General features: G+C 36.4%; 2 protein-coding genes across 3 annotated transcripts in view; one reads left to right on the forward strand and one right to left on the reverse strand.

Annotated features, from left to right (window-relative positions):
* The window catches only part of LOC149785935 (uncharacterized), a 117,123-nt gene that overhangs the window by 15,331 nt on the left and 75,612 nt on the right, over positions 1-26,180 (forward strand). Inside the window, exon 1 of one of the 2 annotated variants that reach the window (XM_089976176.1) lies at positions 14,488-14,643. The exons of the other annotated variant lie outside the window; for it this stretch is intronic. Coding sequence (XP_089832302.1) covers positions 14,631-14,643 — 13 coding nt within the window. The 5' untranslated portion in view covers positions 14,488-14,630. Of the gene's footprint in view, positions 1-14,487; positions 14,644-26,180 lie in introns of those variants that run through there. 2 annotated transcript variants of the gene reach the window in all.
* Positions 20,227-26,180, reverse strand: part of LOC149785937 (uncharacterized) — a 39,074-nt gene continuing 33,120 nt past the window's right edge. Inside the window, exons 6-8 of the mRNA XM_089978067.1 lie at positions 25,352-25,468; positions 22,549-22,674; positions 20,227-21,582 (exon numbers count right to left, since the gene is read on the reverse strand). Of these exons, the coding sequence (XP_089834193.1) occupies positions 21,332-21,582; positions 22,549-22,674; positions 25,352-25,468 (494 nt within the window). The 3' untranslated portion in view covers positions 20,227-21,331. The remainder of the gene's footprint in view (positions 21,583-22,548; positions 22,675-25,351; positions 25,469-26,180) is intronic.

Here is a 26,180-nt window from a genome sequence, read left to right on the forward strand (position 1 = left end):
GTACTTACCTGGAATTAATATTAAGTATCATTTTTTTGCCTGTAAAAATTGCTTTATTCCATTGGGTTTAGAACGCTCTCAGCCTAAAACAGTGAAGACCTACACTGCCATTCACATAATGTTATCACTGGTGGAGGTTAAGAGATCGTAATTTGTTTTTAATACTCACTGATTAAAGTTTGAAAATGTTATGAAATCAAAAACTAGTTTTATGATGTTCGTAGTTATGGAGACATTATACTTGCAGTTGCAACTTACAGCAGCAGTCACGTTTTCGTTTGTCGACATCGACTCTTGGATATACCGTTTTGTTGCAGCATACCTTATCCCGACCGTATACTTCGAAAGCCCCCAGATTCCCACACAACCGTGAACCTGAAAAATATAAATATAATTGCAATTCATTTATTACATTTCCTCTGAGAGGAGGGTGTTCGTTTGAGACGTGTGTGTGTGTGTGTGTCTGTGTGTGTGTGTGTGTGTGTCTGTCTGTCTGTGTGTGTGTGTTTTAATATTTTCCTAAATTCGAATACTAGCACGATACATTGTAGCAATAGTAAAAGTACTATCAGTATTATTTGCCACATTCATTCGAAGTGAGACAAGGATATAAGTGTGATAATAAATAGAAACTGATATTCGCATAAACCCCTCAAAACATAATAGTGATTTTTAAAACTTTCATTTCATTTGAGAAAGAAAAGATTCACCACGTAACTGCAATCAGTAACACTACAGACATGAAGCTATAGTCCATATCAGTGTTATATCATCAATAGCAGTGTAATAGCATCAATAGCAGTGTAATAGCATCAATAGCAGTGTAATAGCATCAATAGCAGTGTAACAGCATCAATAGCAGTGTAACAGCATCAATAGCATTGTAATAGCATCAATAGCAGTGTAATAGCGATTACAAAGGGCAAGTTGATGGCATTATTGTGAAAGTGGACTAATTTGCCTGATTCAAATGTACGGGATATACCCGAAACTTACGTGTAATGTCAAAAGATACAACATCAATGCTCTACACAAGGAAAAATGCCTTTTAATTTCATTTATATAGCTCAGATAAGAAATTTGTAATAGCTTTTGCGTGCTAATATTAAAACTCTAATGTATCCATTTGACAGCGCAGGTTGAAGATCTGTCATACATTTTCTTGATTTTATGTAACACTACAATTAACGAAACCTTTATTGATAATTTGAAACAAACAAGGCGATGTTGTTAACTTAGTTCCAATGGTGAAATGGTCTGAGTGGAAAGACTTCATTAGGCCTGGCTTCATTATCGAAAAGGGGAGAAAAATGCACTTATGTTCTTTAAATGTTAGGTTTATCGCATATTGTTTAGGCTAGGTTGCTCCTTTCCCTCACCTCCCACCCGCTGTTGGGTGTTGCAATTACTGGATTTGTTAGAAGTTAATGTAAAGAAAATCAACGGTATATATTTATTTTGTAAATTTAAGGACTTGATCTCAGAGATAGAAAAATTATGCAAACCTTAATTTACGAGACAGACAGTAAGACGAACGGACGGACTAACGGATATAAAAGTTATCTTACAAAACACATGGAAGTGATTCTACTTACCCTTTACATCAATGAGTGTGCTTATCAAAATCAGTACCACATTACGAACTATATCCAAACGGCTCATTGTTGTCTTATTTCTAGGTTGATATTAGTGGTCATTAGTCGGTCCTAATATATCCTAGTTTCAATATATATATTATATTATTTTCAGTGCACACGTATTGACTTGGAATCCTGCACACCATACAAATATACCATGTAAATATACCTGTACACATTACACTCCCTTTGCATGGTTACAGAGTGAATATTTTCAACTTGAAACTTCAGCATTTTTGGACTAAAAATAGCCAAAGAATTTCCATAGAGCAGTAAAAATAGTATCAATAGCTGCCACTAAAAATAGAAAACAATGTCATTCCTCTTTGATTTGACTTTTATAGCTCGTGAACGTTTTCATTTCACCGCTTCGATGACTATCCTCGAAAGATTGAAAGAATTAAACAAAAAATATACGTATTTTATAATTTGGAGAGGTGAGGAAAACAACTACGTATTTTTATTCATTGTTAAATATTATCTCTTAGGTGATATATTCGTTTTATTTATAATGTCCGTGGATATATCTTTTCGTAAAATCCAGTACTGTCTATGCTACAATTTTGATAACGCTATCTTATTAGGGCATCTTCTGATAGGTAGCGTGACATAGACAAGTCACAAACTGACATATGCCGTAAATTTGATATTCGATGCAATACTAGAACATTATCTGTAATTATGTATATAGCAGGAGTTGTGAATGGGGACGATATATGGACAATGGGAAAATACATTACAAGACCCCTCTGGGACGATATACGCACAAGACTTTTGAGATCATACTGGGACGATATACGGACATTTTTTGTATACCAATACTAGGAATGGAACACGTGGGGTGACGTCCCGGTGCTGGACATTGGTAACAATAAGGCACGGGTTTGATCTGAATAAGCGCTACTGTAGGTAACGACAAGTACAGTAGAGACATAAAGATAGACACGTTCACATACCATACACATACATAGATTAGTGAATATCAATCAATCACACAAACACTATACAACCGACTTAAAAAAAATTAGTCAAGATAATATCTTTGGAGGCAAACATAAAATATAAAATCGACTAAAACAAATGTTTAGGCATGAGAGCAAATCAAAACTTTTCGAGGCAATGGAGTGGCCCTGAAAAGTTTTCTTGCGAGTTTTTTTTTTGTTTTTTGTCTTGTTCTTTTAATTTATTTTTTCCTCTCCCATCTTCATAGTTTTCTAATTGCTGTTTTATTCTCTTTCACATTCTTTTTATTCTCCTGTTTTTCCTTCTCATCTTCCTCTTTATTCCTTTCATTTTCTTCTTCCTTTTCTTTTTCGTTATTCCACTTTCTCATTCTCTACATATCCTCTTGATCCTCTTTCTCCTCCTTTTCTTCTTTAATCATTGGTCTCATTTGTTCTTCAGCCTTTTTTAAATTGTACAATTCCAATTTTAAACTGTGTGGACAACAGTCCATATTCTCGATTCCCTCTTGTAGCACATCTACCATGCCCATCGTATCCCCCACTTCCTGTAATTTCAACATCTCATCCGTATTGTTGTTGGCCACCTTCTTCTTTGGTTATTCCGTGTAGAATGGTGCGAATTAATCAGTCAGTCAATGCGAATTACAGTAGCTTACGCAAACTAAGTGCTTTTGCGACTGTTTGAATCCTGATGGGCAAGATTTGTAAATGGTCGGGGCCATAGTAATGGTGCCATAACGACTCTGCTTTTATATGCGAATGTCGCATTTTTATTTGCTATTGAGCCCGAGCAAGGGAAGGGAGGAAAGACACCTTCGGGGTGAGACAAACGCCATCGGAAAGCCTACAATGCCAAGACCTAATTGATCAACTTTAGTCCAGTTATTATATTGCAAAATAAAGATATACCAACAAAATGCAGGTCAGTTGTGTAATTAACCAAATCCTACGAGTCTTAAAATTTTCTTTTTTATCATTTGTATTAGTCTGAATTTTGTGTACGCAGTGTACTTTGATTTTTCTAATTGTTACCAATCAGCTAGATGTTAGTCACCGGTATTTCCTATATTGGGAGGGTTGGGGCTTGGGGGAGGGTCACGCAGTATTTTTCAGGTTTCTAATCGTTAATTTAGAAGGCGGTATGGAAAGGATCGTATCTGGTCAGTGTGGATAGAGCTATTCCCGAAAGAGGTCTTTAATACCCAAAGGAAGAACCTCATACATTATTCAGGCAGTTATGAAAGTCGTTCTTTCTTCATCCTCGGTTGTTCATTTGTCTCGGGTTGTGGCATCGCCCGAAGATTATTCTCGTTCGACTTTCTTGTTCGTTCGACTTCCTTGTCACTTCAGGCCGATGATTTGCTACTTTTTGTTGACTGATGTTGTGTTCTCGTTGTTGGTTGTGTGATGCCACTATGATTTTATTACACTTGCATGTGCCTCATTATTTTTTGTGTTTTTTAAATTATTTTTTGTTGTTGTGAGCAATTAGTCTGAGATAATTGCTGGGTGATCATTACTTAATTGTAATGTGTGGTGTGTTAATAGATATTGTCTGTAGGTAATTTATTTTAGTTCCGCCTTGTGCGGTAGTGGGGGCCTGATGACTGGGCTTTGATCACCCTACAATGCTTAAGCTTGGAAGGGGGGAGACAGTGTCGTCCTGGTGTTTCGCTCAGACCGATGTTAGTGTGAGAGTGGTTAGGGTTTGTTAGATGCATGCATGGATCACAGGGAAGAGGGAGATGAGAGGTGAAAAAATAATCCCTTTATTTTCTTTCCTCCTCTCCCCCTCCTCCCCCCTCCCTCCCATAACTCTTCAGTGCCTTGCCTTGTTGATGTATTTTTCTTTATTATTTTTTACTATTGTATTATGTTTATTATTTATAATCGATTATGGTGAGTGGGTGTGTTTTTTCACTCTTCTTCTGGGCACTGGGTGAGCGACGCCCCATCCGCAATGGACCTGCGCTTAAACTATCATCGTCGAAGTCTTGTGTGGCTGCTCTGGCTGTCACAGAATTGTAACCGAGGGGTTTTTGGACGAAATGAACAAGCCAAACACAATGTAAGAAAGATGGAAATTTATGAATGAGTTAATAATGATAAATATATGATGTAAACATATAATTGAAAATAAACAAAACAAATATTGAATAAAATGAAGTGCAGATCCAAGAACCCTCATGGACTGCACTTACCCCTTAAACAGTATGTTGTTCAACAAGAACAAAATTATAAAGATTCAAAAATAGTCTTTGAAACAACTTAAGATTCAAAATAATCTTTGACACACCTAAAGATTCAAAACAATCTTTGAAACAACTAAAGGTTCACAATAATTTTTGACACAACTAAAGATTCAAAACAATCTTATCACGACTAAGATTCACAATAATCTTATCACGACTAAGATTCACAATAATGCTATCACAACAGATAGCGTTGTTTTGGAAGCTCCAGATGACTCCATGAAACTTTAGACGGCTTCGTACAGCTTCGGACCGCTCTAGTTATATTCACTATAACCTTTCATATACATTCACGGCTACAGACACGGTCAGCTACCATAATAGACAACTACTATAAAAGTCAGCTACAAACAGTCAGAATCATCTTCAAACACAGTCAGAAACAGCTTCCAACACAGTCACAGCTTCCAACACAGACACAGCTGCCAACACAGACACAGCTGCCAACACAGACACACAGACGCACAGACGCAGCTACAGATTCACATACGCAGCTATAATAAAACCAAATGGGACATAATAGTTTATGTATAATTTCTATATATATATGATATTACTTTTAAAAATCTGCGTTGTAATAAACATTATTACGCGATAACACAGTACAAACCGAATAAGCTTCGCCTATCAAATAAATAGAATGTAAATTTAACACTTACCCTATGGCTGGAGAATAAAGGAGAGTGTATACTCCTTGACGTGATCCAAAAATGACCAGTGTGGTTTTTCGTGATTCGTCTTACTTAAATCCATAGGAGAGTGAGTACAAGTCGGGGTAGAATACCCGTGCACCTCATGTTAGTCATGATACCCGACACAAGTAATCTGTGGCTAGGTACATGTAATACAGTCGCTTACCTGGAAAAACACATTCACCCTATATAACGTTGTACGTATGTACAACGAGAAATAGTCTAATTGTTTTCAGACAAAACCAAGTTATTTCTTTGCCTAATTCTGTGACACTGGCCCCAGGGGTCGAGCGCAGCATTCATCCTCGTATGTCTATGCATTGGTTGTTGTCAGATATTGTTGTATTTGTCAATTTGTTTTAAGAACCATTTAATGTTTTATACGTAGTTTCTATGTTCACATTATGTTTGATATCTAGAAAGGCCGGGTATTTAAGAGGGGATCCGATCCTTTTTTGGTATGCTCGAAAATCATTTATCTGGGTGTGGTATTTAGGGCAATTATTGATGACGTGTTACATGGTCTCTGTTGCACTGAAATGTGGATAGTTCGTTTCTCTATTTGATTCTATTAGATTATGTATTTCCCCAAACTGTCCTTTAAGGTTTTCCAAGTTCTTATCCTATTAATGATCTTCAGGTCATAATTTTCCAGGTGTTTTGGTAATGTGATGTTTCTAGTGACCTTTTTGCTACTGATAAAGGTGTCTGCCTATGGTGGTGTTATTCCAAATTTGTTTTTATTTTTATTGTTGATTTTGATTTTGATTAGGCTATATATCTCGTATACGCTGTATTTTATGGGCTCTATTGTGTTATTCATGAGGCTGGACTTTGCGTTTAGGTCTGCTTTGTGATTCCCTTGTAAGTTCATGCGTGAATGCACCCAGAGGAAATCGACTATGTTGCTTGGATTCTATTTCCCTAATGGTTTGTAGGGATTCTTCAATTAGGTTCCCTCTGCTTTTAGATATGCCCGATTCAAGAGATTTGAGCGCGCTCGGGGAATCGGTTATGATAGTAAATTGGTGTGGATTTGGGGGTTTTATCCATTTAAGTGCCTCATTTATTGCCCAGAATTCAGCTGTGTAAATTGAACACCCATCCTGGAGCATGGCACCAAATTCGATGTGGTGTTCCGGAATCACGATTGCCGCTCCCGTATATTTAACTCTTTAAATATGGATCCCACTGTAAAGATTTTTTAAAATATATGTTGAGTGTGTTTCTTCGATGTTTTTTTGAATTCCTGTTAGTGTTCCTAGTGGGTTGTTAAGTTTGGATCCAAACTTTAGAGTGTTTAGGTTGACGTTGGGGATGTTATTTTTCCATGGTGTGGGATCATTTAGCCGGAGTTGTTCTGCTTGTATCCCCAATTTTCCTAGTTCTTCGCAGAGTATATGAATCATTTTAGCACCGGGGGTTCCGGAACTAGTTTTTTTTTACTAAATAGACTACTACACTTGGTAATCATGGCTTTAGTTGGATTGTTTTATTTTTGTGTATGGAGTTCCTGGTGGCATATACATGAGAAGGTGTTTCCTCCTTCTTAAGTGTAGGGGTAGGTACCCTATTAAAAGCTGTAATTCTTCTAGTAAAATGTTCTGCATAGCTTTAGTACTTTGTATTGAATGTTGCCAATTTGTTGAGTAAGGTCTTGTTTGCGGACGCATATATTAGGCAGCCGTAATCAAGTTTAGCCCTAATTAGTAACCTATATAGCAGTAGCGTGGTTTGTTGATTTGCTCGCCACGTTGCTCCCCTTATGTTTTTCAAGAGGTTTAAGTCTTGCTTGCATCTTTTGATTAACTTGATTATATGTGACTTCCATCTTAGATTCTCATCTAGCAGCATTCCCAAAAAAATAAGTTTATTTAACAAAGGTTATAGGGGGGTTTTGTATATATAGTTTGGTACATGTGATGTTTTTCTTGTTGGGCGGTGAGATGAGCATTCCTACCGTCTTGGTGTTAGATATTTTAAATCACCGGTTGTCTGCCCATGTACCATTCGCATTTTGACTTTGTTTTAGTTGGTTAATGGTGTTCTGGCTGGTTGGGTTTCCAGCTTTCTATATCCCACTATCATCGTCAAACTGCGATAGATCAATGAGTATGTTGCTGATACATTTTCTGAGGTCAGTGATCATGATGTTGAATAGAGTGGGGCTAATCACACTTCCCTGTGGTGTTCCAGTGTCCAAAGTATATGTTTCGGAGTGTGCGTTCCCAATTCTGGTTTTAATTTGTCTCCCCGTAAGAAAGTTTGAGATCCATCGATATTGATTAGGTTTAGAGATAACGCCTTTGGTCCAAACCAAGTCAAATACTTTTTCATGGTATAGAAATATTGCAATGAGGTACCTATCCCTTTTTCGGTTTGTGTTAAAGGCGATCGGTATGCGGTCAGATTTTTGGGGTCCTTACCTGGTTTGGGTATGGCTATAACGACGGCTTATTTCCATGATGTTGGGATACTTCCACTCTGCCATATAAGATCAATTAGATCAAGTAACATTGTCTCCATGTTTGCTGGTAGATGCTTATTTATTTCATAGCCTAATTTATCTTCGCTTGGGAATGTAGATTTTCATTAAATAATGCTTTCCCCCATTCATTTTTACTAAAGTGGTTGTTGAGTGGTGATTCGTTGTTGTCTAGTTTGTCCGTAAATAGATGTGGAAATTCGTTCTCCAGAGTTTGCCGTAGCTGTATGAATTGTGGTGAATGGTTATTGTTACTACCAGAGTTTGCAAAATGTTTTGCAAGTTGATCTGCTTTGTCTTTATTGTTGTCCGCTCCTTGTAATTTTGGTAGGGATATCGGGCCTTTTCCTTTCATTGCCTTAATTTTCGCCCATACTTGCTTAGAACTACTGAGACGATCGAGTGTGGAGCAGTATTTACGCCATGAGTTGGTTTTTGCGTCTTATATTACTGTTATTGTTATGTTTTCTTTTTGTTTGTATGTCGTAAAGTCATCGAACTTGCCCGCTGTCAGGTTTATATACCACGCAACCATCGAGATGGGTGTTTTTAGCTTCTTTTCCATTCGTCAAGAGATTTTCCAAGTACGCTCGATAAAGGTAAGTATTCATGGTGCTGCTGACCAGTTTATTATTCAGGTACAAATCCATTTCACTGAACAATGAATGCGTGAAATTATTGACGGAAGATATTGCCTCGTCGGCATCTGGATTGCTACCATCCGTATCATTCACTTTGACTTTCAAATACAGGTATCTACTGCTCAGATCGATGTAATCTTCCGGCTGTCCTTTGATTTCAAATTCGATGAGACCTGATGCCATCAAAGAGGCGATGGTATCAAATTCAACTCATTGGGATTCTTGCATCGTCATCATGGTCGGTGGCATGGTAAACAGATCAAGTTCTGACTTGTAACACTCGCAAGACTCTCGGTGCATCATTTTCTTTCTTTCTTTATCTCTGTGGTTGTGGACTCCGGTTGGGTGTAGACTCTCTGGGTCTGGGATCAGACTCACTCATGTCATCTTTAAAATCGCTAGCATGAATTTGAACCAAGGCTTCAACTACTGTGCTAGGTGATAAATCCCGTTTCTGCCTCTGACTTTCTTCTCCTTTCTCCACGAAATGATGCGATCGTTTCATCTTGACTGTGAAAAAGTCAAATGACTATATTTTCAAAGCCATGGCTCCTTATATTTTCATATCAGACTACTGTATATGTAGAGGGATAGTGTCTTCCCTTCCAGTATTTATTTCACTCTCGAACCTGCCAGAACGATGGAAGAGCAAACAGCATAAGAAATCTTTCTTCAGACATGTGTACGGACTACTCCCCCTCAAGTCAAGATATTTATATATGTGTCAGAAACAAATGCATTTGGTTACATATTGTCCAGATGTCAACAAAGCAATATATGTGTCAGAAGAGACAAAAGTCAAGATACCTTTCATCATTGTCAAGAGAAAGGACATTTGTATTCAGACTGCCCTAAGAAACAACAGGAACAAGAGGAAGAGAGGGGTTTCGAACAAGAAGGAAATGTACCCTACCAAAAGGAAGAACCCAGACACGTTAGAAAGAAAAAAAAAAGAGAAGAAAAGAAGACAAGGAATTTAAAAACAGAGAGAATTAACAAAGACATAGAAGAAGTCTATGCACTTTTTAAAGTGTTGTGTTTTGAATTGGATTGTAAACCTTTTATCAGAAATAAAAACGTAAGTACCTCTTGATTTTGATTTTTTGTAATAAGGACCTTCACTCACGTACCCATACACGTACATCACGGGACAAAAAAAAGGGGATTTTGAGTTTTAATTGATTTTGGCAAAATAAATACTATCTCTTTTCGAGAGAAGTGGGTGGCCCTGAAAAGTACCGTTTGGTTATATATATATATATATATATATATATATATATATATATATATATATATATATATATATATATATATATATATATATATATATATAACCAACTTAGGAACGGGACGCAATCAGATGTAACTATCTTAATCCTTTGTCACTGCCAAGGCCTACTTCTGGACTTGCTCCTGTCGATGATTTGGTAGAAATCACTAGGGCTGGTATCTCAGGCGTAATAACAGGGTTGAGCTGTTTGGCTCGGGAATGTCTTTTTCTTTTGGGTCGTATTAAAGAAGTCTAATACATTTGTTTCAGACTCCTTAACTCTGCCAAATGTATAAGAGTACCGTCACTGTTTGACTTTCGTTGTCGTCCTTCTCTTATACATCTTGTTTCTTCTCTGCTTCTATCTGTCGTTTCCTTCTTCTTGTCTCTTCTTCTTGCTGTAGCTGTTGAAGGAGAAAAGCTTGTTCTGGTTGTTTTTTCTCTACTGGAAGTAGGACTGTGTTGACTTTGACAGCCGCTCATATGCCATCGCTTCTCGACTCCACGGCCGGTGCACTCTAATTCATTGTCTTCTTAGTTTCTGTCAGTTTTGAAAGCTCTGTCGCACTGATTCACTGCGGAAGATGCTAGCGCATCTATATATCTATATAGGGAGTGTGATGTCACAGGCAGCTCTCTTCGGATTCAATGACAGACTCCGTATTGTGACTGAATTTTGTAACGTGTATTGGGATTGGTGAGAAAAAAACTCAATCCGTTTCGATCCGCTCTTCCAATATAAATAACTGCGGTTCTCTTCATTCTCTTCACCTGTTCTCGTTACAAGATATGGATTAACGTTGAATCATCTACCCTCGTATCGTCGATGCTGTTCCATACGGACTTACCCATGTATGTCAAATCATCATGGACAATCATCCGGATTACCGATGCGAGTGTTTGGAAAACAAGGATCTACGTGGAGGGACAAAACTGTCTGTAGAGAGTCCTCATCTACAGTCCATAAGTCAGACAAGTTTGAGGAAGAGAAGACTTATGCGATGCCCTCTGCGTTAATAGAATGGTGTTAACAACACAAAAAATTCCCTTTTCACGGCCAATCTATTGTCTCGAAAAGATTTGCTCTCTTACCTAATTTTTTTTAAAAGTCGGTTGTATAGTTGTTTGTGTGATAGATTGATGTTCAGCAATCTATGTATGTGTGTTGTATATGTCTATATCTCTACTATATTTGTCGTTACCTACAGTATCTCGTATTCCGATCAAACCCTTGCCACATATTATCAATGTCCAGTACCGTGACGTCACCTCATCGGTTCCATTCCTATTATCGCTATTCAATAACCCAACTTTCCCTTGTCCCTATACAGACCCAATATTCCCCATGTTAAATTCCCATTGTCCGTACATCGTCCCAGGGTGTGTGTCTTGTAATGTATTTTCCCATTGTTCGTATATCGTCCCCATTCACTAACAGTAAGCTCACTTTACTTATTTAAAAGAACGGCAGAAACGTACCATAATGACATATCTATAAATAGTTTCTCCTCGATTACCCAATCAATATGTCGATAAATAGAAAGGGAAATTCTATCAACCGGTTTCAGTGAAAGGATACTTGCCCAAGACCATGACAACTAGGGCAGAGTAAAGAAACAACTACAAAAACAACCAAAAGTATTTGCTTGTAAAATACGTATTTGCACGCTTAACCCACTCCTAATATTTGAGTCGCTTGACCAACTCTGTTGGTTGCGCACAAGAGCTAACGTTGGTTGCTTGTCAATTTTCTAACATACTGAGCACTGTCGCTAAAGAAATTACCGTATATACTCGCTCATAAACAAAGCACAACTTGAAACTGAACAGACCCAAAGCTACCGTCCCATTTCAGGGGTTACTAGCATATCAAAAGATCGATTTTGCACATTTCCTCAGTCCGAAACTGGCTTTTGCCAAGAAAGTATGTACATATTGAGACGTGGTTCACTTTTGGACGTAGGAACCTGCATGACACAGGGACTATTTGGTGAAGCGTATGACCCAACTAGCCGCCCGTTAATGTTAATTAGTAACAGGAGACTAACGAGTCTACTATCAGTAACCACTAGGCTGACCAGAAGGTATTTGCATATTTTTTTTACAACTTGTTTTGAATGGTTAGAAACGTGCGTTCCGTCTGCTATACCAATCTGATATACCAGTCAAAATTCGTACGAAGCATTTTCTACCTATCCCTACAAGCGATCGAAGGGCTTTAAACGGCGGCCATTAAATAAATTTATTTAATTTTGAAACAGATACATTTTAATTGAATCAGCATACTGCATATACAAATTTATACTGAAATATACTGAAATAGCATTTATTAATGCCAGTGAATACCGTCGCAACATACAGTTCCACAGTGTCACCAACGTCTGTGCATCTTACTTTGAAATCTCGAGTAAATAAGATCTCGATTTCAGAATGATGCGGAATCTCGAAATCGAGAACTTTATCAACATAAATTTTGAATTATTTGTGAAACAACATAAGAAAGAATTCAGTCCTTTTTGAGTAGTGAAATTTAAGTAAATACAAGTGACTTTTTAAAACCACTAGCCCTGGACCTGTGTTTAAAGAAATTATTTTGTGGCTCAATTGAAGATAGCCACTAAATTGCGCCATTACCCGAATTATCGCCACTTCTATATTTCAATCTGAATTTTCTTTGCAACGGTATCATAATGAAGCACCATAGTGAAGCTTTGAAGTGTTTTAAAACCAATATTTATCAGGAATGTAAATGATACACTCATAAATAATATTTGATCACCATATTGAATCCTTGAATATTATAAATGATACTTGGATAGTAATGAAACCCCAACAGACTGTGTCGTTCTACTTTGTATACCGACATCAAACATTTACATCCTTTTGCAGGAAATTGTTTTACCTGAAAACCATTATTTGTCTTAATAACGATGTGCATTATGCGGAAACAAGAAATCAATTTATTCAAATATGTTTCATATTTAAGTGTGTGTGTGTGTGTGTGATAGAGAGAGAGAGAGAGAGAGAGAGAGTTACCTTCAATATCATTGAAATTCGCCGTAATGAGGCAAATTATTAAAGCTATTTGTAGAAAGACTTCGACAGTTTCAATAATCGTTCAGGACAATTTATTGTCAGTTACTGCAACAGTCATAGACTTGGATTGTTGCAGCAATTTACAACAATATTTTACATCATAAATCACGGACACCAATTTATATACAACAAAATTCTTTCCGTGTATACGGACACTCCCTCAACCTTAGCTATATGGTATTCAATCTCTTTTAATATTTGCGGGCTGAAATCGCATATTCGTATAACTTCATATATTTTTGAAAATGTATGTTGTATAAAGGACTGTATAGGTTTAATCAAATGCTTTTACCTGTTGTGGTTCGGAAATTCAGGCCATAAACAGTCTATTAACACTAATCAATAGAACAAACAAGATACACCCTGATCTGCCGGAGTTGATGATCAATGTAAATGTTCTTTGTAGCTGGACTGGACTCTTACGCTAGTATATTCGTACTTTTGCATTTGAATATCGATAGACATCGTCAGAAACGCTACGTGATGTTGATGCTGATTACACGAATTTGGTAGAGAATCATTGGCATTGTATTAACAGAAAGCGCTGACCTTTCATATATATAGCATACTCTCCCGGTTGAATTTTCGGTTTAAGTTTACTTTATGTTTGTAAGTTCCATACACTGAGATGGATAGTATCTGAAAAATCATTAATTTCAGATATTTTTTCATTAACTGAATCCGCTTATAGCAATGGCGTCACTTACCGCTCCGGTGGCCAAGTGGTAAGAGCGTCGCCTCGGGAGCGGGAAGTCGTGGGTTCGATCCCCGGCCGCGTCATACCAAAGACTTACAAAAACGGTTCTAACAGCTGCCTCGCTAGGCGCTCAGCATTAAGAGGGTTGTGTTAGAACTGGTTGCTGGTCGGCCTGGTGTCAGGATAAAGTGACTGGGTGGGACATAATGCTACATGTCTGCGGCATGATGCCCTAGTGCTAGACATCACTATAAACTGCCACACTACACAAATCGTACTGATATGACTGAATAAATATTAAAGCTACGTTAAAAGTCCTAATCACATACACACACAATGGCATCACTAGGGTTGGTGTGACCTCCATGGAGTTTTAGCCTTGTAGGTAAATTGATATAGTACATGCAAGCTGGGCTTACGAAAAATGTTTTTGTGGTTATAACTAACTACAGGGATATTTTTTAAAATTATAAATTTCTGCTGAAACACTGCACAAAAATGTTATATACAGTCATTTTGGTATCACCTCTATGATGGTGTCACCCGCTGCGGTCCGCCCCCCCCCCCCACCCCCACCCCCATCCCGCACCCTAATAGTGACGCAACTGAGATTAGCGTCCCGGTAGTAATATTGTCCTATATTTTAACCCAGATTCTTGGAATGGTGTTCGTTAAAGGTTGATATTTCCCTTCCTGGAATACTCGGCGGGTAAACACTTGCGTCATACCTTAATTTAATACTATATAGAGGTAGTTCAGTATAAAGACGGTCAAATTGCCAAGTGATGAATGATTTGAAAATGTAGAATAGATGACCGTGAATAAAAATGCATAGTAAATTCCATGGATTATACACCTCGAGAATGGGATAGCCTGGATATAGCGGGCAAATCTTATGGATGATCAAGGTAAGATTACTATTTATGTACAACTTGACAAAATTTTAATATACACCTAGAGAACTGGATTGCCTGGATATAGCAAGCAACATCAAGACTTGGATAAAACTTACAGATGAGTAAGGTAACCATGGTAATTATCTACAACTGGACCAAAGTTGAATTATATACCACATAGCTTACACAGTTCTGTGTAATGGGTTCATTGAATTTCTAGTTATTTTATGTGAATGTATGCACGAGCACGAGGTAGAAATCCGAGGACGAGGTATTGGAATAAAGAGAATTGCAATATTAACACACAACAAATCTACAATTTCCTAATTTTTTGTTGGCTTGCTGTTCCGTGTGAATGTCTATTTGCACCAGGCTTTCAGTTCGATTTTTTAAAGACCCAGTGCCGCCGTTATGTGCAAAAACTCGTATGTGCCAAATCATCTGAATAATACAGAATCTTTAAAGATAATAGTTCTAAGCACCGTTGGGTTCCATTAAAACCAGATAATATCGACGTTTCATCAAATTATGAGCCATTTAATTTCTCCCCTGAACTGATATACCCTGCCAATTTTCACATGTGTACGAATTAATGTGATGCTGATCGGCGATATCAGTGGGTCAATCGATTTCAATCGAAAACTGGAACAAAAGATTCGATGACGTCACCATTGCAAACATAATAGGCCAACACCACGCTATATGTCGGACACAACTAGTGATCCTTATGTGATACACTAGTCTCATTTTCAGTTTGATATGAAGCAGTATTCGGCTCCGGTGGCCTAAGCGGTTAGAGCGTCCGCACTCGGATGCGGGAGGTTCGAGCCCCGGCCTAGTCATACCAAAGACTTATACAAATGGTACTAGCAGCTGCCTCGCTAGGCGCTCCGCATTAAGAGATTTATGTTAGGACTTGCATTATTCTGGAGTCAGGATAATGTCACTGGGTGGAACATAATGCTACATGTCTGCGGCATTGTGTCCCAATGATAGACGTCACTATAAACTGCCACACTGCAGATATTGTAGAGATGTGACTGAATATTTTTTAAAGGTACATTAAAAATCCAAATAAATAACTCACTCTTCTCATATCCGCATTTTGTCCGTCACATGCGAATGTTGTTATCGGGATAGCCACTGACGGAACTCGTTGAATGTAACACATAACTACTTTGGGAGTAATTCCGGAAAAGAACAGAATTACGAGCGACTTTGGTGACTAAATTAAGGGGTGGCACCTCTTAAATCTATACTGAAGATCGTTTAAACCTGACATCTTGATTATAGTATTAGGTCAGAATTGTTTTAGCAAAAGTAAAAAGATTGAAATTTAATATAAATTTCATTAAAAGTAATATTTCTTTAAATTATATTGAAAGTAATTTTCTATTAAAATATATTCAGATTAAATTCATTTATTTCGGTATTACAGTTATATACTACTTAATGAAGATTGCTCCCTTGAGCAAAAAGGAAAAACTCTCTTGCACTATACAGTTCCCTTGTATCGTAAGTCAGCAAAAACTACACCAGATTCCTAAAATTTTCTGACTAAGATATAAGCACCACGCGCAGATTTGGCAAATATTGTCTGTCTAATGACATACATAGACCCATACGATAGTCTGTAAGAAACGATGAAGCCTCACTTTGAGATTCTGGCGAATTTCAAGAACTAGACCTGTGACCATATTTGGCTGCGTCCTAAGAAACTGTATAAAAATCGAGGAGATTTGCCTACGAATTAGTCCGTTCGTCGGAATCCCAAAGAGGCCTGTATTGTTACAGGTAAGATACCGCCTGCGTACGATTTTAAAAATAAAATAGTATAAGGATTTTTAGTGTTAAAATGTTGATCTAACATTGGATTATTTTAATATTTCTTTACTATTCTTTAATATAATGTATTGGAAAGTTTAATTGTTTGAAGAACTTATATTTACTTGTACTTACATTATTGATTATAGTATTAAAAAAAACGACCTTCGCTATCAACCTCTTAGTAATAGTTAATTCAGAAATAATATACTCTTTAACGAATAGAGTCTAATATGTTGACATTTTAGATTACATTCAGTCAAATATATTTCTACTTAATGATTATGGTATTAGTCTGAAATACTGAATTTTAAATTCTTTGGCTATCGTGATTGTATTCAATATTTAATCATCTGTATTATATTCTAAAAGGCAGAAATTATACAAATGTATGATGCTGGCAAGTGAAGGAATGTCGTAGTTTTATATGTATCTCTTATATCCGTAATTTATGTTATGTAGATTGATCTTGGAGTTTAATTTTATATGTTTAGTATTTTAATAAATTTAGTCCGTTCGTCGGAATCTCAAAGGGGCTTATATCGATACGGAACCCCGTACCTTCGCTTGCCATATTCCCAGATGTAGCCATATCTACGCCGTCAAGTGACACCACTTTCAAGAGATTTTGAAATTCTTCTTCTTCTTCTTCTTCTTCTCTCTCTCTCTCTCTCTCTGGTCATAAAAAAGCATTACTAAGAGTTTATGAGACAAACAGTCTCGTAAAAATGTCAACGAACGGTTTATGTCAGAGAGCATTTTATAACAAATCTTTTCCTTCCTTACAAACTTTAATTAGTTCGAAACAATGGTGAATTTGATGAAAAACGGCGGTTTGGGGCTTTAATGGAACGAATCATTTTGTGTCTTAACTTAGATTCTGAAAATAATAAATTACCCTGATTTTCATAAAATTGATAACAACGTGTTATATCTCCATATGATTTGTACAACTTTTAAACGTTGTTGAATATTGGGTTTTGTTTTGAAACGTGCTCAAATTTAACAACTGCACAATCATTGTTTTTCTTGTATGATTTATGTTTCTGTTGTTTTCTTTTCGAACTGGGAAGGAAGTTACTTGATATTATGTACGTTTTACTTTTCAAAATTGAAAACCCATAAAATTTTACCAAAATTGCCTATAACTTAATAGTGGAGTACACAGCTCGAGAAAGGATTTATTTCTGTAAATTTTTCATGTCATTTTGCAATGAGGCTATAGTTTATTTCCGAACCCAGATATAATGTGTAAGTTCCGATATGAAAACATCATATTACATTAACCGTTGCTACTCATTTCAGTTAAATCATATTAAACATCAGTCATTATGTTTAAATGAATTGATCTTTGGCAGTGCCAGCCAATATACAAACATTCAGACTCTTTGTCTATATTTGGCATTCATACCTATCACTTTGTGATTAGTTCTCTCTCTCTCTCTCTCTCTCTCTCTCTCTGAAAGCGCTCTGTACTCAACAAGAGCTCCGCGAGGGTTGTATAGCCTGGTCTATTTTACTTGTGGCAAAAGCAGCCGCCTCTACACTCCATTTGAAACGACATTAAAAGAAACGAATGCATCCTTTAAGATTCGGCGAAATACCTGAAACGTCCATGAAATGTCTTTAAGATAATTACAAGGGTTGTACCCACCACCGAGAATGCTAGCGATATTCAAGTCACGTGAACAATTAATAAATTCCTGGATAAAAATACAAAATTGGAAACCAACAAAGATTTGTTTTATCAAGCAATTAGCAATTACACCGGTGACATGATTATAGATATATAAATGTATTTCAAACCAGTTTTAGCATTTCACATAAAAACCGTGTTGTTGTGGGTACAAGAGAAAGAGAGTATGAGAGAACATACATACATACATTACGTACGTACCTGCGTGCGTGCGTGCGTACGTACGTACATACATACAATCATTTATGTAATTATTCATTCACTGATTAAGAGAAAAGATAAAATAAAGAGAAAACAGATTTTTGACGTCATAAAAATGTAATGCGTAAGTAAAATCAAATACAAATGAAAATTTTCTTTAATCACACATTTTTTTTACTTTATGTACATGTATGCATTTTTACATAAATAAATCTGCGAAAAATAAAGTTCATATAAATATTTTGTTTCTAAATCTGATTTTGCATATTTTCATTTTTATAAACTCATTCATACAAAATGCTACTAATACCCGTAATGAATAATTCAAATGAATCTTGTTAACATTGAAAAGACAAAAAAGACTGTGTTCCTCTAAAACAATTGTGCATTACAAGCAAGTTTCAAACGCTGTAACGAATTTCTTCTTCACGAAAAGAAAATGTTTCTTTTTTATTTTGAATTCAGTGAAGAGTGCTGGTTAAAAAATGAAATCCCTAAACATGTGAATTGGAATTTGTTTCTTCAAATTGTCGTTTTTGAATTGATTCACATTATTGTTTTTTTTATCGATCCACACTATCGTTTTTTAATTGGTTCACATTATCGTTTTTGAATTTATCAAACACAGACCTTCCTACATATTTCTGTTTATGCGTTCGAAAAGTTAGTTGTATAACATGCTTTCCAGATAGTTGAGTCTGGTTATAAAATTTGGCTAAGTCATGATTCCAGACAGTTGAATCTAGGTACAAAATTTGTCAGACTTATTATTATACCATTCAATCTAGTTAAAAAATATGTCAAAGACATCTTTGAATACAGCTGAGTTTGGTTGCACAGTTTCGCTAAGTCATGTTTCTAGACTGGTTACAAACTTTGCCAAAGACATGTGTGTACTTTCTTTCTTCTTTAAAATTAAGTTGACGAATCTTTATTACTTAAGCTTTAAGAGCACTGCGAATGACAGCAAAACAGAATGGTTTTAAAGATGCAACGTTCATCTGAAACAAATTGTACAAAGAATAATAGCAACGTATGTATACCTGATATACTGAGTGAAAACCAAAGTAGTTGGGAAAATGGTAGGGATGTACAAAGCAACATATTGACAATGCAAAGTTCGCCAGCCTATTTGAATGCTAGGGGAGAAAAAGAAGCAATATTAATTGATCAAAGGAAGGCTTTTGACAAATTAGACAACTACGTGGATGCAATCCTAGAAAAAAACGTTTTCGGAGAAATATTCCGAAGTTTGACCAACATTCTGTACACAAATATCTTTTCTGAAGTACATGTAAAAGGTGCAGAAATTAATAACTCAAACTAGAAAGGCCAACTGAACAGGGATGCCCCCGCCCCCGTTGATGTCATTATAAGTAATAACAATTGAAGTTCAATGCTCCACGATTAGAAACAATGAAAATATAAAAAGGTACAAGAACACTACCTAACCTTAAAACTCTTCAACGCGAGGATGACTGCTCAGACTTTATAACCTAATTGAACTCCTTTATGCGCCCAGAATAAGGATTTCTTGACTCCAAGAAGGCATCTGGATCACAAATTAACGACGATAACACAGACATACTATTGATAGAAAACTAGCACCTAATCGCCCTGGACTCCTACCACATAAATGCATAAAGTTTTATCTTTAGACAAAATGTTAAAGGAGAGAACTATAAAAAAATATAGCGCGGAAAGTTGAAAGAAACATAGATACTTGTGCATTGAAGCCTGTAAACACAATTTAAAAAGTACGTGTTGATTTCTCTCTCTCTCTCTCTCTCTCTCTCTCTCTCTCTATATATATATATATATATATATATATATATATATATATATATAGAGAGAGAGAGAGAGAGAGAGAGAGAGAGAGAGATAGATAGATAGATAATACAACGTCAATTATTTTAAGTCCATAGAACTGGACAGTATGGTGTTACTTATAATATTATATAAAGGAAAGTCATCGATTTCATATGGCATGGGAACTACATTATCTTTGTAAGGAATATCTTTATGGGAATTCGGAAGAGGGTGAGCTTAATATATCGAATTTAATACTACTCAAAATATCAACTATAATAAACAAAATTATAAATACGAAAGACAAACCCAAACGAGGCTTTATGTACGTGTTATTTTGGTTTTACTATGAAATTTAGAGTAGGGATATACAGAACAATAACTTATCAAAATTATTAGAATCAGCAAGAACGCATAAAGATATAACGGATATTATTTTTAAATATATGGATCAAAGAACTATATAGGGTGGGAAGGGGAAGATGATAGCAAACATATATTACTATAAAACATGATTTCACACAGAAACCAGTAATCAAAGTGCAGTTTAGGAATATACAAGTTAATCGCTCGCTAGTATGGAAAATGTGGGCACAAATGAAATTAACAAAGCAACAAAGTTTAATGTTAATGTATCTTCAAGGTGTATGGGTAACGGGTGATGTTGCCCAGCGCAGGCACATCAGTGCCATACCAAACTGCCGTTTATTTTATAAAAATGCATATTTACAAAAATGCATATAATGCCCAATGTACGGCTGAACAGCTAGATAGAAACAACATCAAGAAAAAAGTATAAGAAATCAGGGACGATGGCATGATGCTACGGCAAATCTGGGTCTGTGCAGTTTGCATTTTGACTCAACTTATAAGCGAGTACATACGTTGAGTACAAAAAGGCGTACAAATGCAATGAGGGACCTCTATTTATCGGGAAGTAAGTACCATAGAGACTGAACGGCTATTTTACGTGGCTCACGCTCGTGAGACAGTGCTGCAGAGACGCCAAAGGAAACCGTTAACGTGTTACAAGGACCAACAAAACAAAAACACGTGGAGAAACACATATACATACACAGTACACTAACAAATTTTCCCTTTAACGAAAGGAGAGTATATAATTATGTGAAATGCCCTGGCAAACCTTTGGCTGCATTTCCCGAATTTGTTCTAAATTAGTATGTCTCTTGCAGACAAATGTAAGGAATTCTCCCTTGTGAGATTTTTGTCAGAATACACGAAAACCGTTTTTCCTACGTATTTCCTGTACAATGATTGGTCCATATAAATCCTGATCCGTTTCAGCTTCCGCCATTTTGCACGTTTCGGCATATTCAGCTCATTTCGGTTTAGTTCTGCAACAGTCGCCATGATGTGTTGGTCCGAGTTGCTAGTCATGTGTATCTGTCGAAGTCTATAAACTGAAAATTAAATGTGATTATCAGTAACTTTTTCCCATATCGTGTACAGAATGAACTTTTTAATGCTTTCTTGCCCTTAACGACGTGTATTTCTTTTTTACCTTACAGGCAAATATCTTAACATGTAGATGACAATAACCAAACTACGTAAAAATGGTACTAACAGCTGCCTCGTTTGTCACTCAGCATTAAGAGGTTGGTGTTAGGACTGGTCGGCCTGGTGTCAGGATAATGTGACTTGGTGGGACATCATCGTACATGTCTGCGGCATGATGCACCAAGTGCTAGACATCACTATAAACTGTCACACTGCAGACATCGTAACGATATGACTGAAAATGTGTTGAAGCTTCGTGAAAAATCCAACACACACACACAAACTAAACATTTCTTTCTGGCAGTATGTTGGTTAAGCAGAATAACATTTATATTAAAATAGAAAACTAATATCACAGAAGAAGGTACACATTTGTAGTTTATAAATGATTAGCTAGTCTCATGGCACTCTGCTTTAAACTGGATAATTTTCTACATATATTTTATACACATGTATGGTCTAAAATTGATAAGATCATGGCCGAGTCAAGCGTACCATCAGCACAGCAGTCATCGACCTAGAACAGACCTAGACTCTGTCATCTACGCGTAAGTTTCTCCAAGAGGAATTTACGGATACAACTAAATGTCATTTGACGGGGTCGGTGTACGTTGTAAACACAGCTCCAAGCTTTTTACATTTTAAGTACATGAACAACCAATAGCATCTAACGAATCATGTATAAAGACTTTATTACTTATGATGAATGTAGGTACAAGGAAGAAAAAAATATGTGTCATTGTTTTCTTCCAAAGCAATGAAAATACTCATATGGTCAAGTAAATCGAATCCGTCTTGACAAACAGTATCTCTGTATAAGAGTTCACATTACTTCAAATACATGAAATACATAAAAAGTTGCATCTCACTTAGTCTAACGTTTGGCTCCTTTGTCCTTGCTCGGGTTGGATCGGGAGGTAACGAATCAGGTGGATTAACGCTATGAAGTTTCCCATCCACGCAGGCATAGTCGTCGATGTAATACAAGATATTTGCTAAAATATAAAGAGGGGTGTTAATAAATTTATCACAATCTTATCATTCATAAACTTCGTAGGACATGTTAATGAATACTGCATGTTCCCACGATTAACTTTATTATTCATGACAACACTCCTGACTACACAACTAGGCCCAACTTTCCACACACCCAATCAAACGTTCTAAAACAATTGCGCACATATGCATCACTCCCCTTCAACACACACACACACACACACACACACACGGCTACAGCGCCATCAATACTTACTATTTTTTTATATTCCAAAGTTTTCTCTTACAATAACAAAAACCTAGGAGGACTTGAATAACAGTGGATACCCCACTAAACATGCACAAACTGGGGGTATCACACGGCCCCGACTTTTCATTTCTCTAGGGAAATGTTCCGCCCACTAATTGACGCATTGCATTTGAGGAAAATTCTGCACCAATTAACTGACATGCGGATTTGAGGATAATGCTCCACCCACTAATTGAAATCGTATCTGACTGACAAAATACATTCAAGAAAGCTGTGAAACTTCATGGAAACTACCGAGTTTCAAAGACTTGAAACTGTACATGTATGACCATATCTGTCTAGATTCCACACTCGACTGGACAAAATCAGTCCGAGTGCTAATCAATACACGAACATCAATACCACATTACACCCAACTTTGATGATCCTATTGGTCAGTGGTCCGTATGACTGTTTGTTATGCAATAGCTAATTTACATATCACCCAACCAATAGATCCAATGCTAACTCGCTGTCCTTTTCTAAGGGATGCGATACAATGGTTAAGCTCGATCGCAGAGACGAAAGCTCTACTCCTTCAATTTTAAAATCATTCTGAAAGACTCTCTGGTAGACGGAGAGAATTTCATTTCTATTCTTGATTTACATGGCTGAAAATTACTGACTGGTGCACGGTTTCCGTTTCACTTATGGCATCATTATGCTGACCATGTAAGGTATACAACTAATTAACCAAATTATTTGAAGATATTTTATTTCACAATAATTCTGCAAACATCGGTATAAAATGCATACGGTGGAAAAAATTAACTAAAAGAAGTCCCCAAAGCATAACAATCCTTGCCTCATTTCAAACAAACCTTTTTATGTACTGAATCATATGTATGTATGTATGTATGTATGTATGTATGTATGTATGTATGTATGTATGTATGTGTGTGTGTATGTATGTATGTATGTATGTATGTATGTATGCACGAATGTAAGAAGATAAGAAACATTTTGAAATATGTAAAGGTACTTAAAATCAAGAATGAGACATCGATAATTATTTAAACCAGTTGTAAATTTGCCTGATTCATTAATTAATACATTAGAAAGATTATCAAATATAACATTATAATATTTTTGAATTTTTTTAAAAGTCAAAACAACCTTTTTCTATCTGAACTTTGTTTTGGTTGTATCATGTAATATCTAATATTCTCTACGCTTCGACCTTGATAAAGGCATGTATTTTTAAAACACCTGTTTTTATTTATTATAGAGGGTTGGAAAGGGAAATAATAATAATAATAACAATAATAATGTGCAATCTTGAAGAAACTGTATGATGATGTGGTACTATAAAAATTTCATATAATTGTTGAGGGAATGCAGTTAATATAAGGGGCCCCGAGTGGCTGAGTGGTCTAAAGAGCTCACCGTTACGGATCACTACCATCTCACCCCTGTCTGTGTGAGTTCGAGTCTCGGATTCGGTCAATTTGGGTATGTGAGAAAGTTTGCCAGTAGCTTCTCGTGGGTCGGTGGTTCTTTTCGGGGTTTTCCCGGGTTCTTCCTCCACCATTAATAGTGGCCGCCATGCATAGCCAATCGTGTGCTAAAAAATGGCGTTAAACCCTACTACAGCAACAACAAGAACAACAACAGTTTATATAACAAATTTTACCATATCTTTTAAGGAATTTATATGTTTTACCTTTCTCATCAACTTTTTATGCATTTTACAGAATTGAAACATCTGTACGATTTGTATTTTATCTTCTTGTGATTCGTTTTGACATTTATTTGAGAGGGCTAAACTTATCAAAGTTTTTGTGCAATTCTTGAGCTTTACTTTTTCTTCGAACTTTACATTTAACTGCCGCCATATATCCACTGCTGGTCTGACGTCCCCAAAAGAAAAACGTTTTCGTATACACGTACTTTCTTGGAATGAATATTATGGAATTTCAGTTGGATCTTTACGTGCCTGTACAATTTCATATTCGTTTGTCTTTAGAATGCGTTCAGTACCGATCTGCGTAAACCTAGATTTATCATCCGCCAGTTTGATCAATGTTATTCAATTTTTATGATTGTAAGGACAAAGTATAAACCTCTATCTGTCGATGCATTATTTAGTGACAGATCAAATCTCGGGACGAGAAGACTTCCCAAGATTTAGATTTTTACTTCAAACTGAATCGTTAGAAAGTCACATTGATTTGCTTTCAAAATTGGTAAACACTTTTGTAAGTGTTAGGTAGCTGAAGTTGACATTTATAGTTATCACTTTCTTCAGTAGCAGATATTAAGTGGTCTTAAAAACATTTTGTAAACCCACTGACTCCATCTTGAAAATGCTATGAAATCAAGACTTTGTCATATGATGTTCGCAGTTATGGGGACAATATACTTATATACTTGCAGTTGCAACTTACAACAGCAGCCACGTCGTTTTTTGTGCTCATCCACAACTGAAAATAATTCTTTCTTGCAGCATATCTTATCCAGACCGTATGTTTCCAAAGATGCCGAATCCCCACACCACCGTAAACCTGAAGAAAAAACAAACAATTGAAATTAATGACATTTCCTCCTTAGGTCTGACCTCATTATCGAGTGGGGGAGAAGAATTAATTTGTATTCCGTACAAGTTTGGTGTTTACTATTTTTAGGGCCATGCTGCTCCTTTCTGTCTACTCCCCCACCCTGCTCTTGGTTTATGTTGGTTGGCCTTTTTTCTCGTATTATGTACAGTGTCGGAAAATAAATTGTTGAGTGTACTCGATTGTAAGTCTAGTCCAATGTCTGCAATGAGACATAATGCACCGGTAGGACTGGGTCTATTCAGCTTCTTAGGGGTAATCACTTCAACAAGGAACATAGATCCCATTATACCGGAGCATTATGTGATAGCAGGTCATCGTCTTCACTGCTTGCAGTTGCACACGAATTATCAGCGGTTACATACATCGAACTTCATTTCAACCTGGAGGGTGGGGGGAATATTCCAATTAAATAAAAATCATTTATTTTCTTCATCCAAAACTACACACTTCTGCATTTCATTCTGGATTTTCATCACATATGTGTGGTGTGAAAGCATGATGAAGGCTTGAAATAATTAAGTATAAAACCAACATTTTTAATCTAAATGATAACAAATAGAAGATATTTAATACTTAGAAAACAAAGCAAACAACAGACATTATTGTTTTACTATGTATTCCGATATCGAACATGTACATACTGTGTCGGAAATTGTTG

This window comes from Sinohyriopsis cumingii, chromosome 12 (genome assembly GCF_028554795.1).
Source record: "Sinohyriopsis cumingii isolate HCF-2022 chromosome 12, ASM2855479v2, whole genome shotgun sequence".
Lineage (NCBI taxonomy): Eukaryota > Metazoa > Mollusca > Bivalvia > Unionida > Unionidae > Sinohyriopsis > Sinohyriopsis cumingii.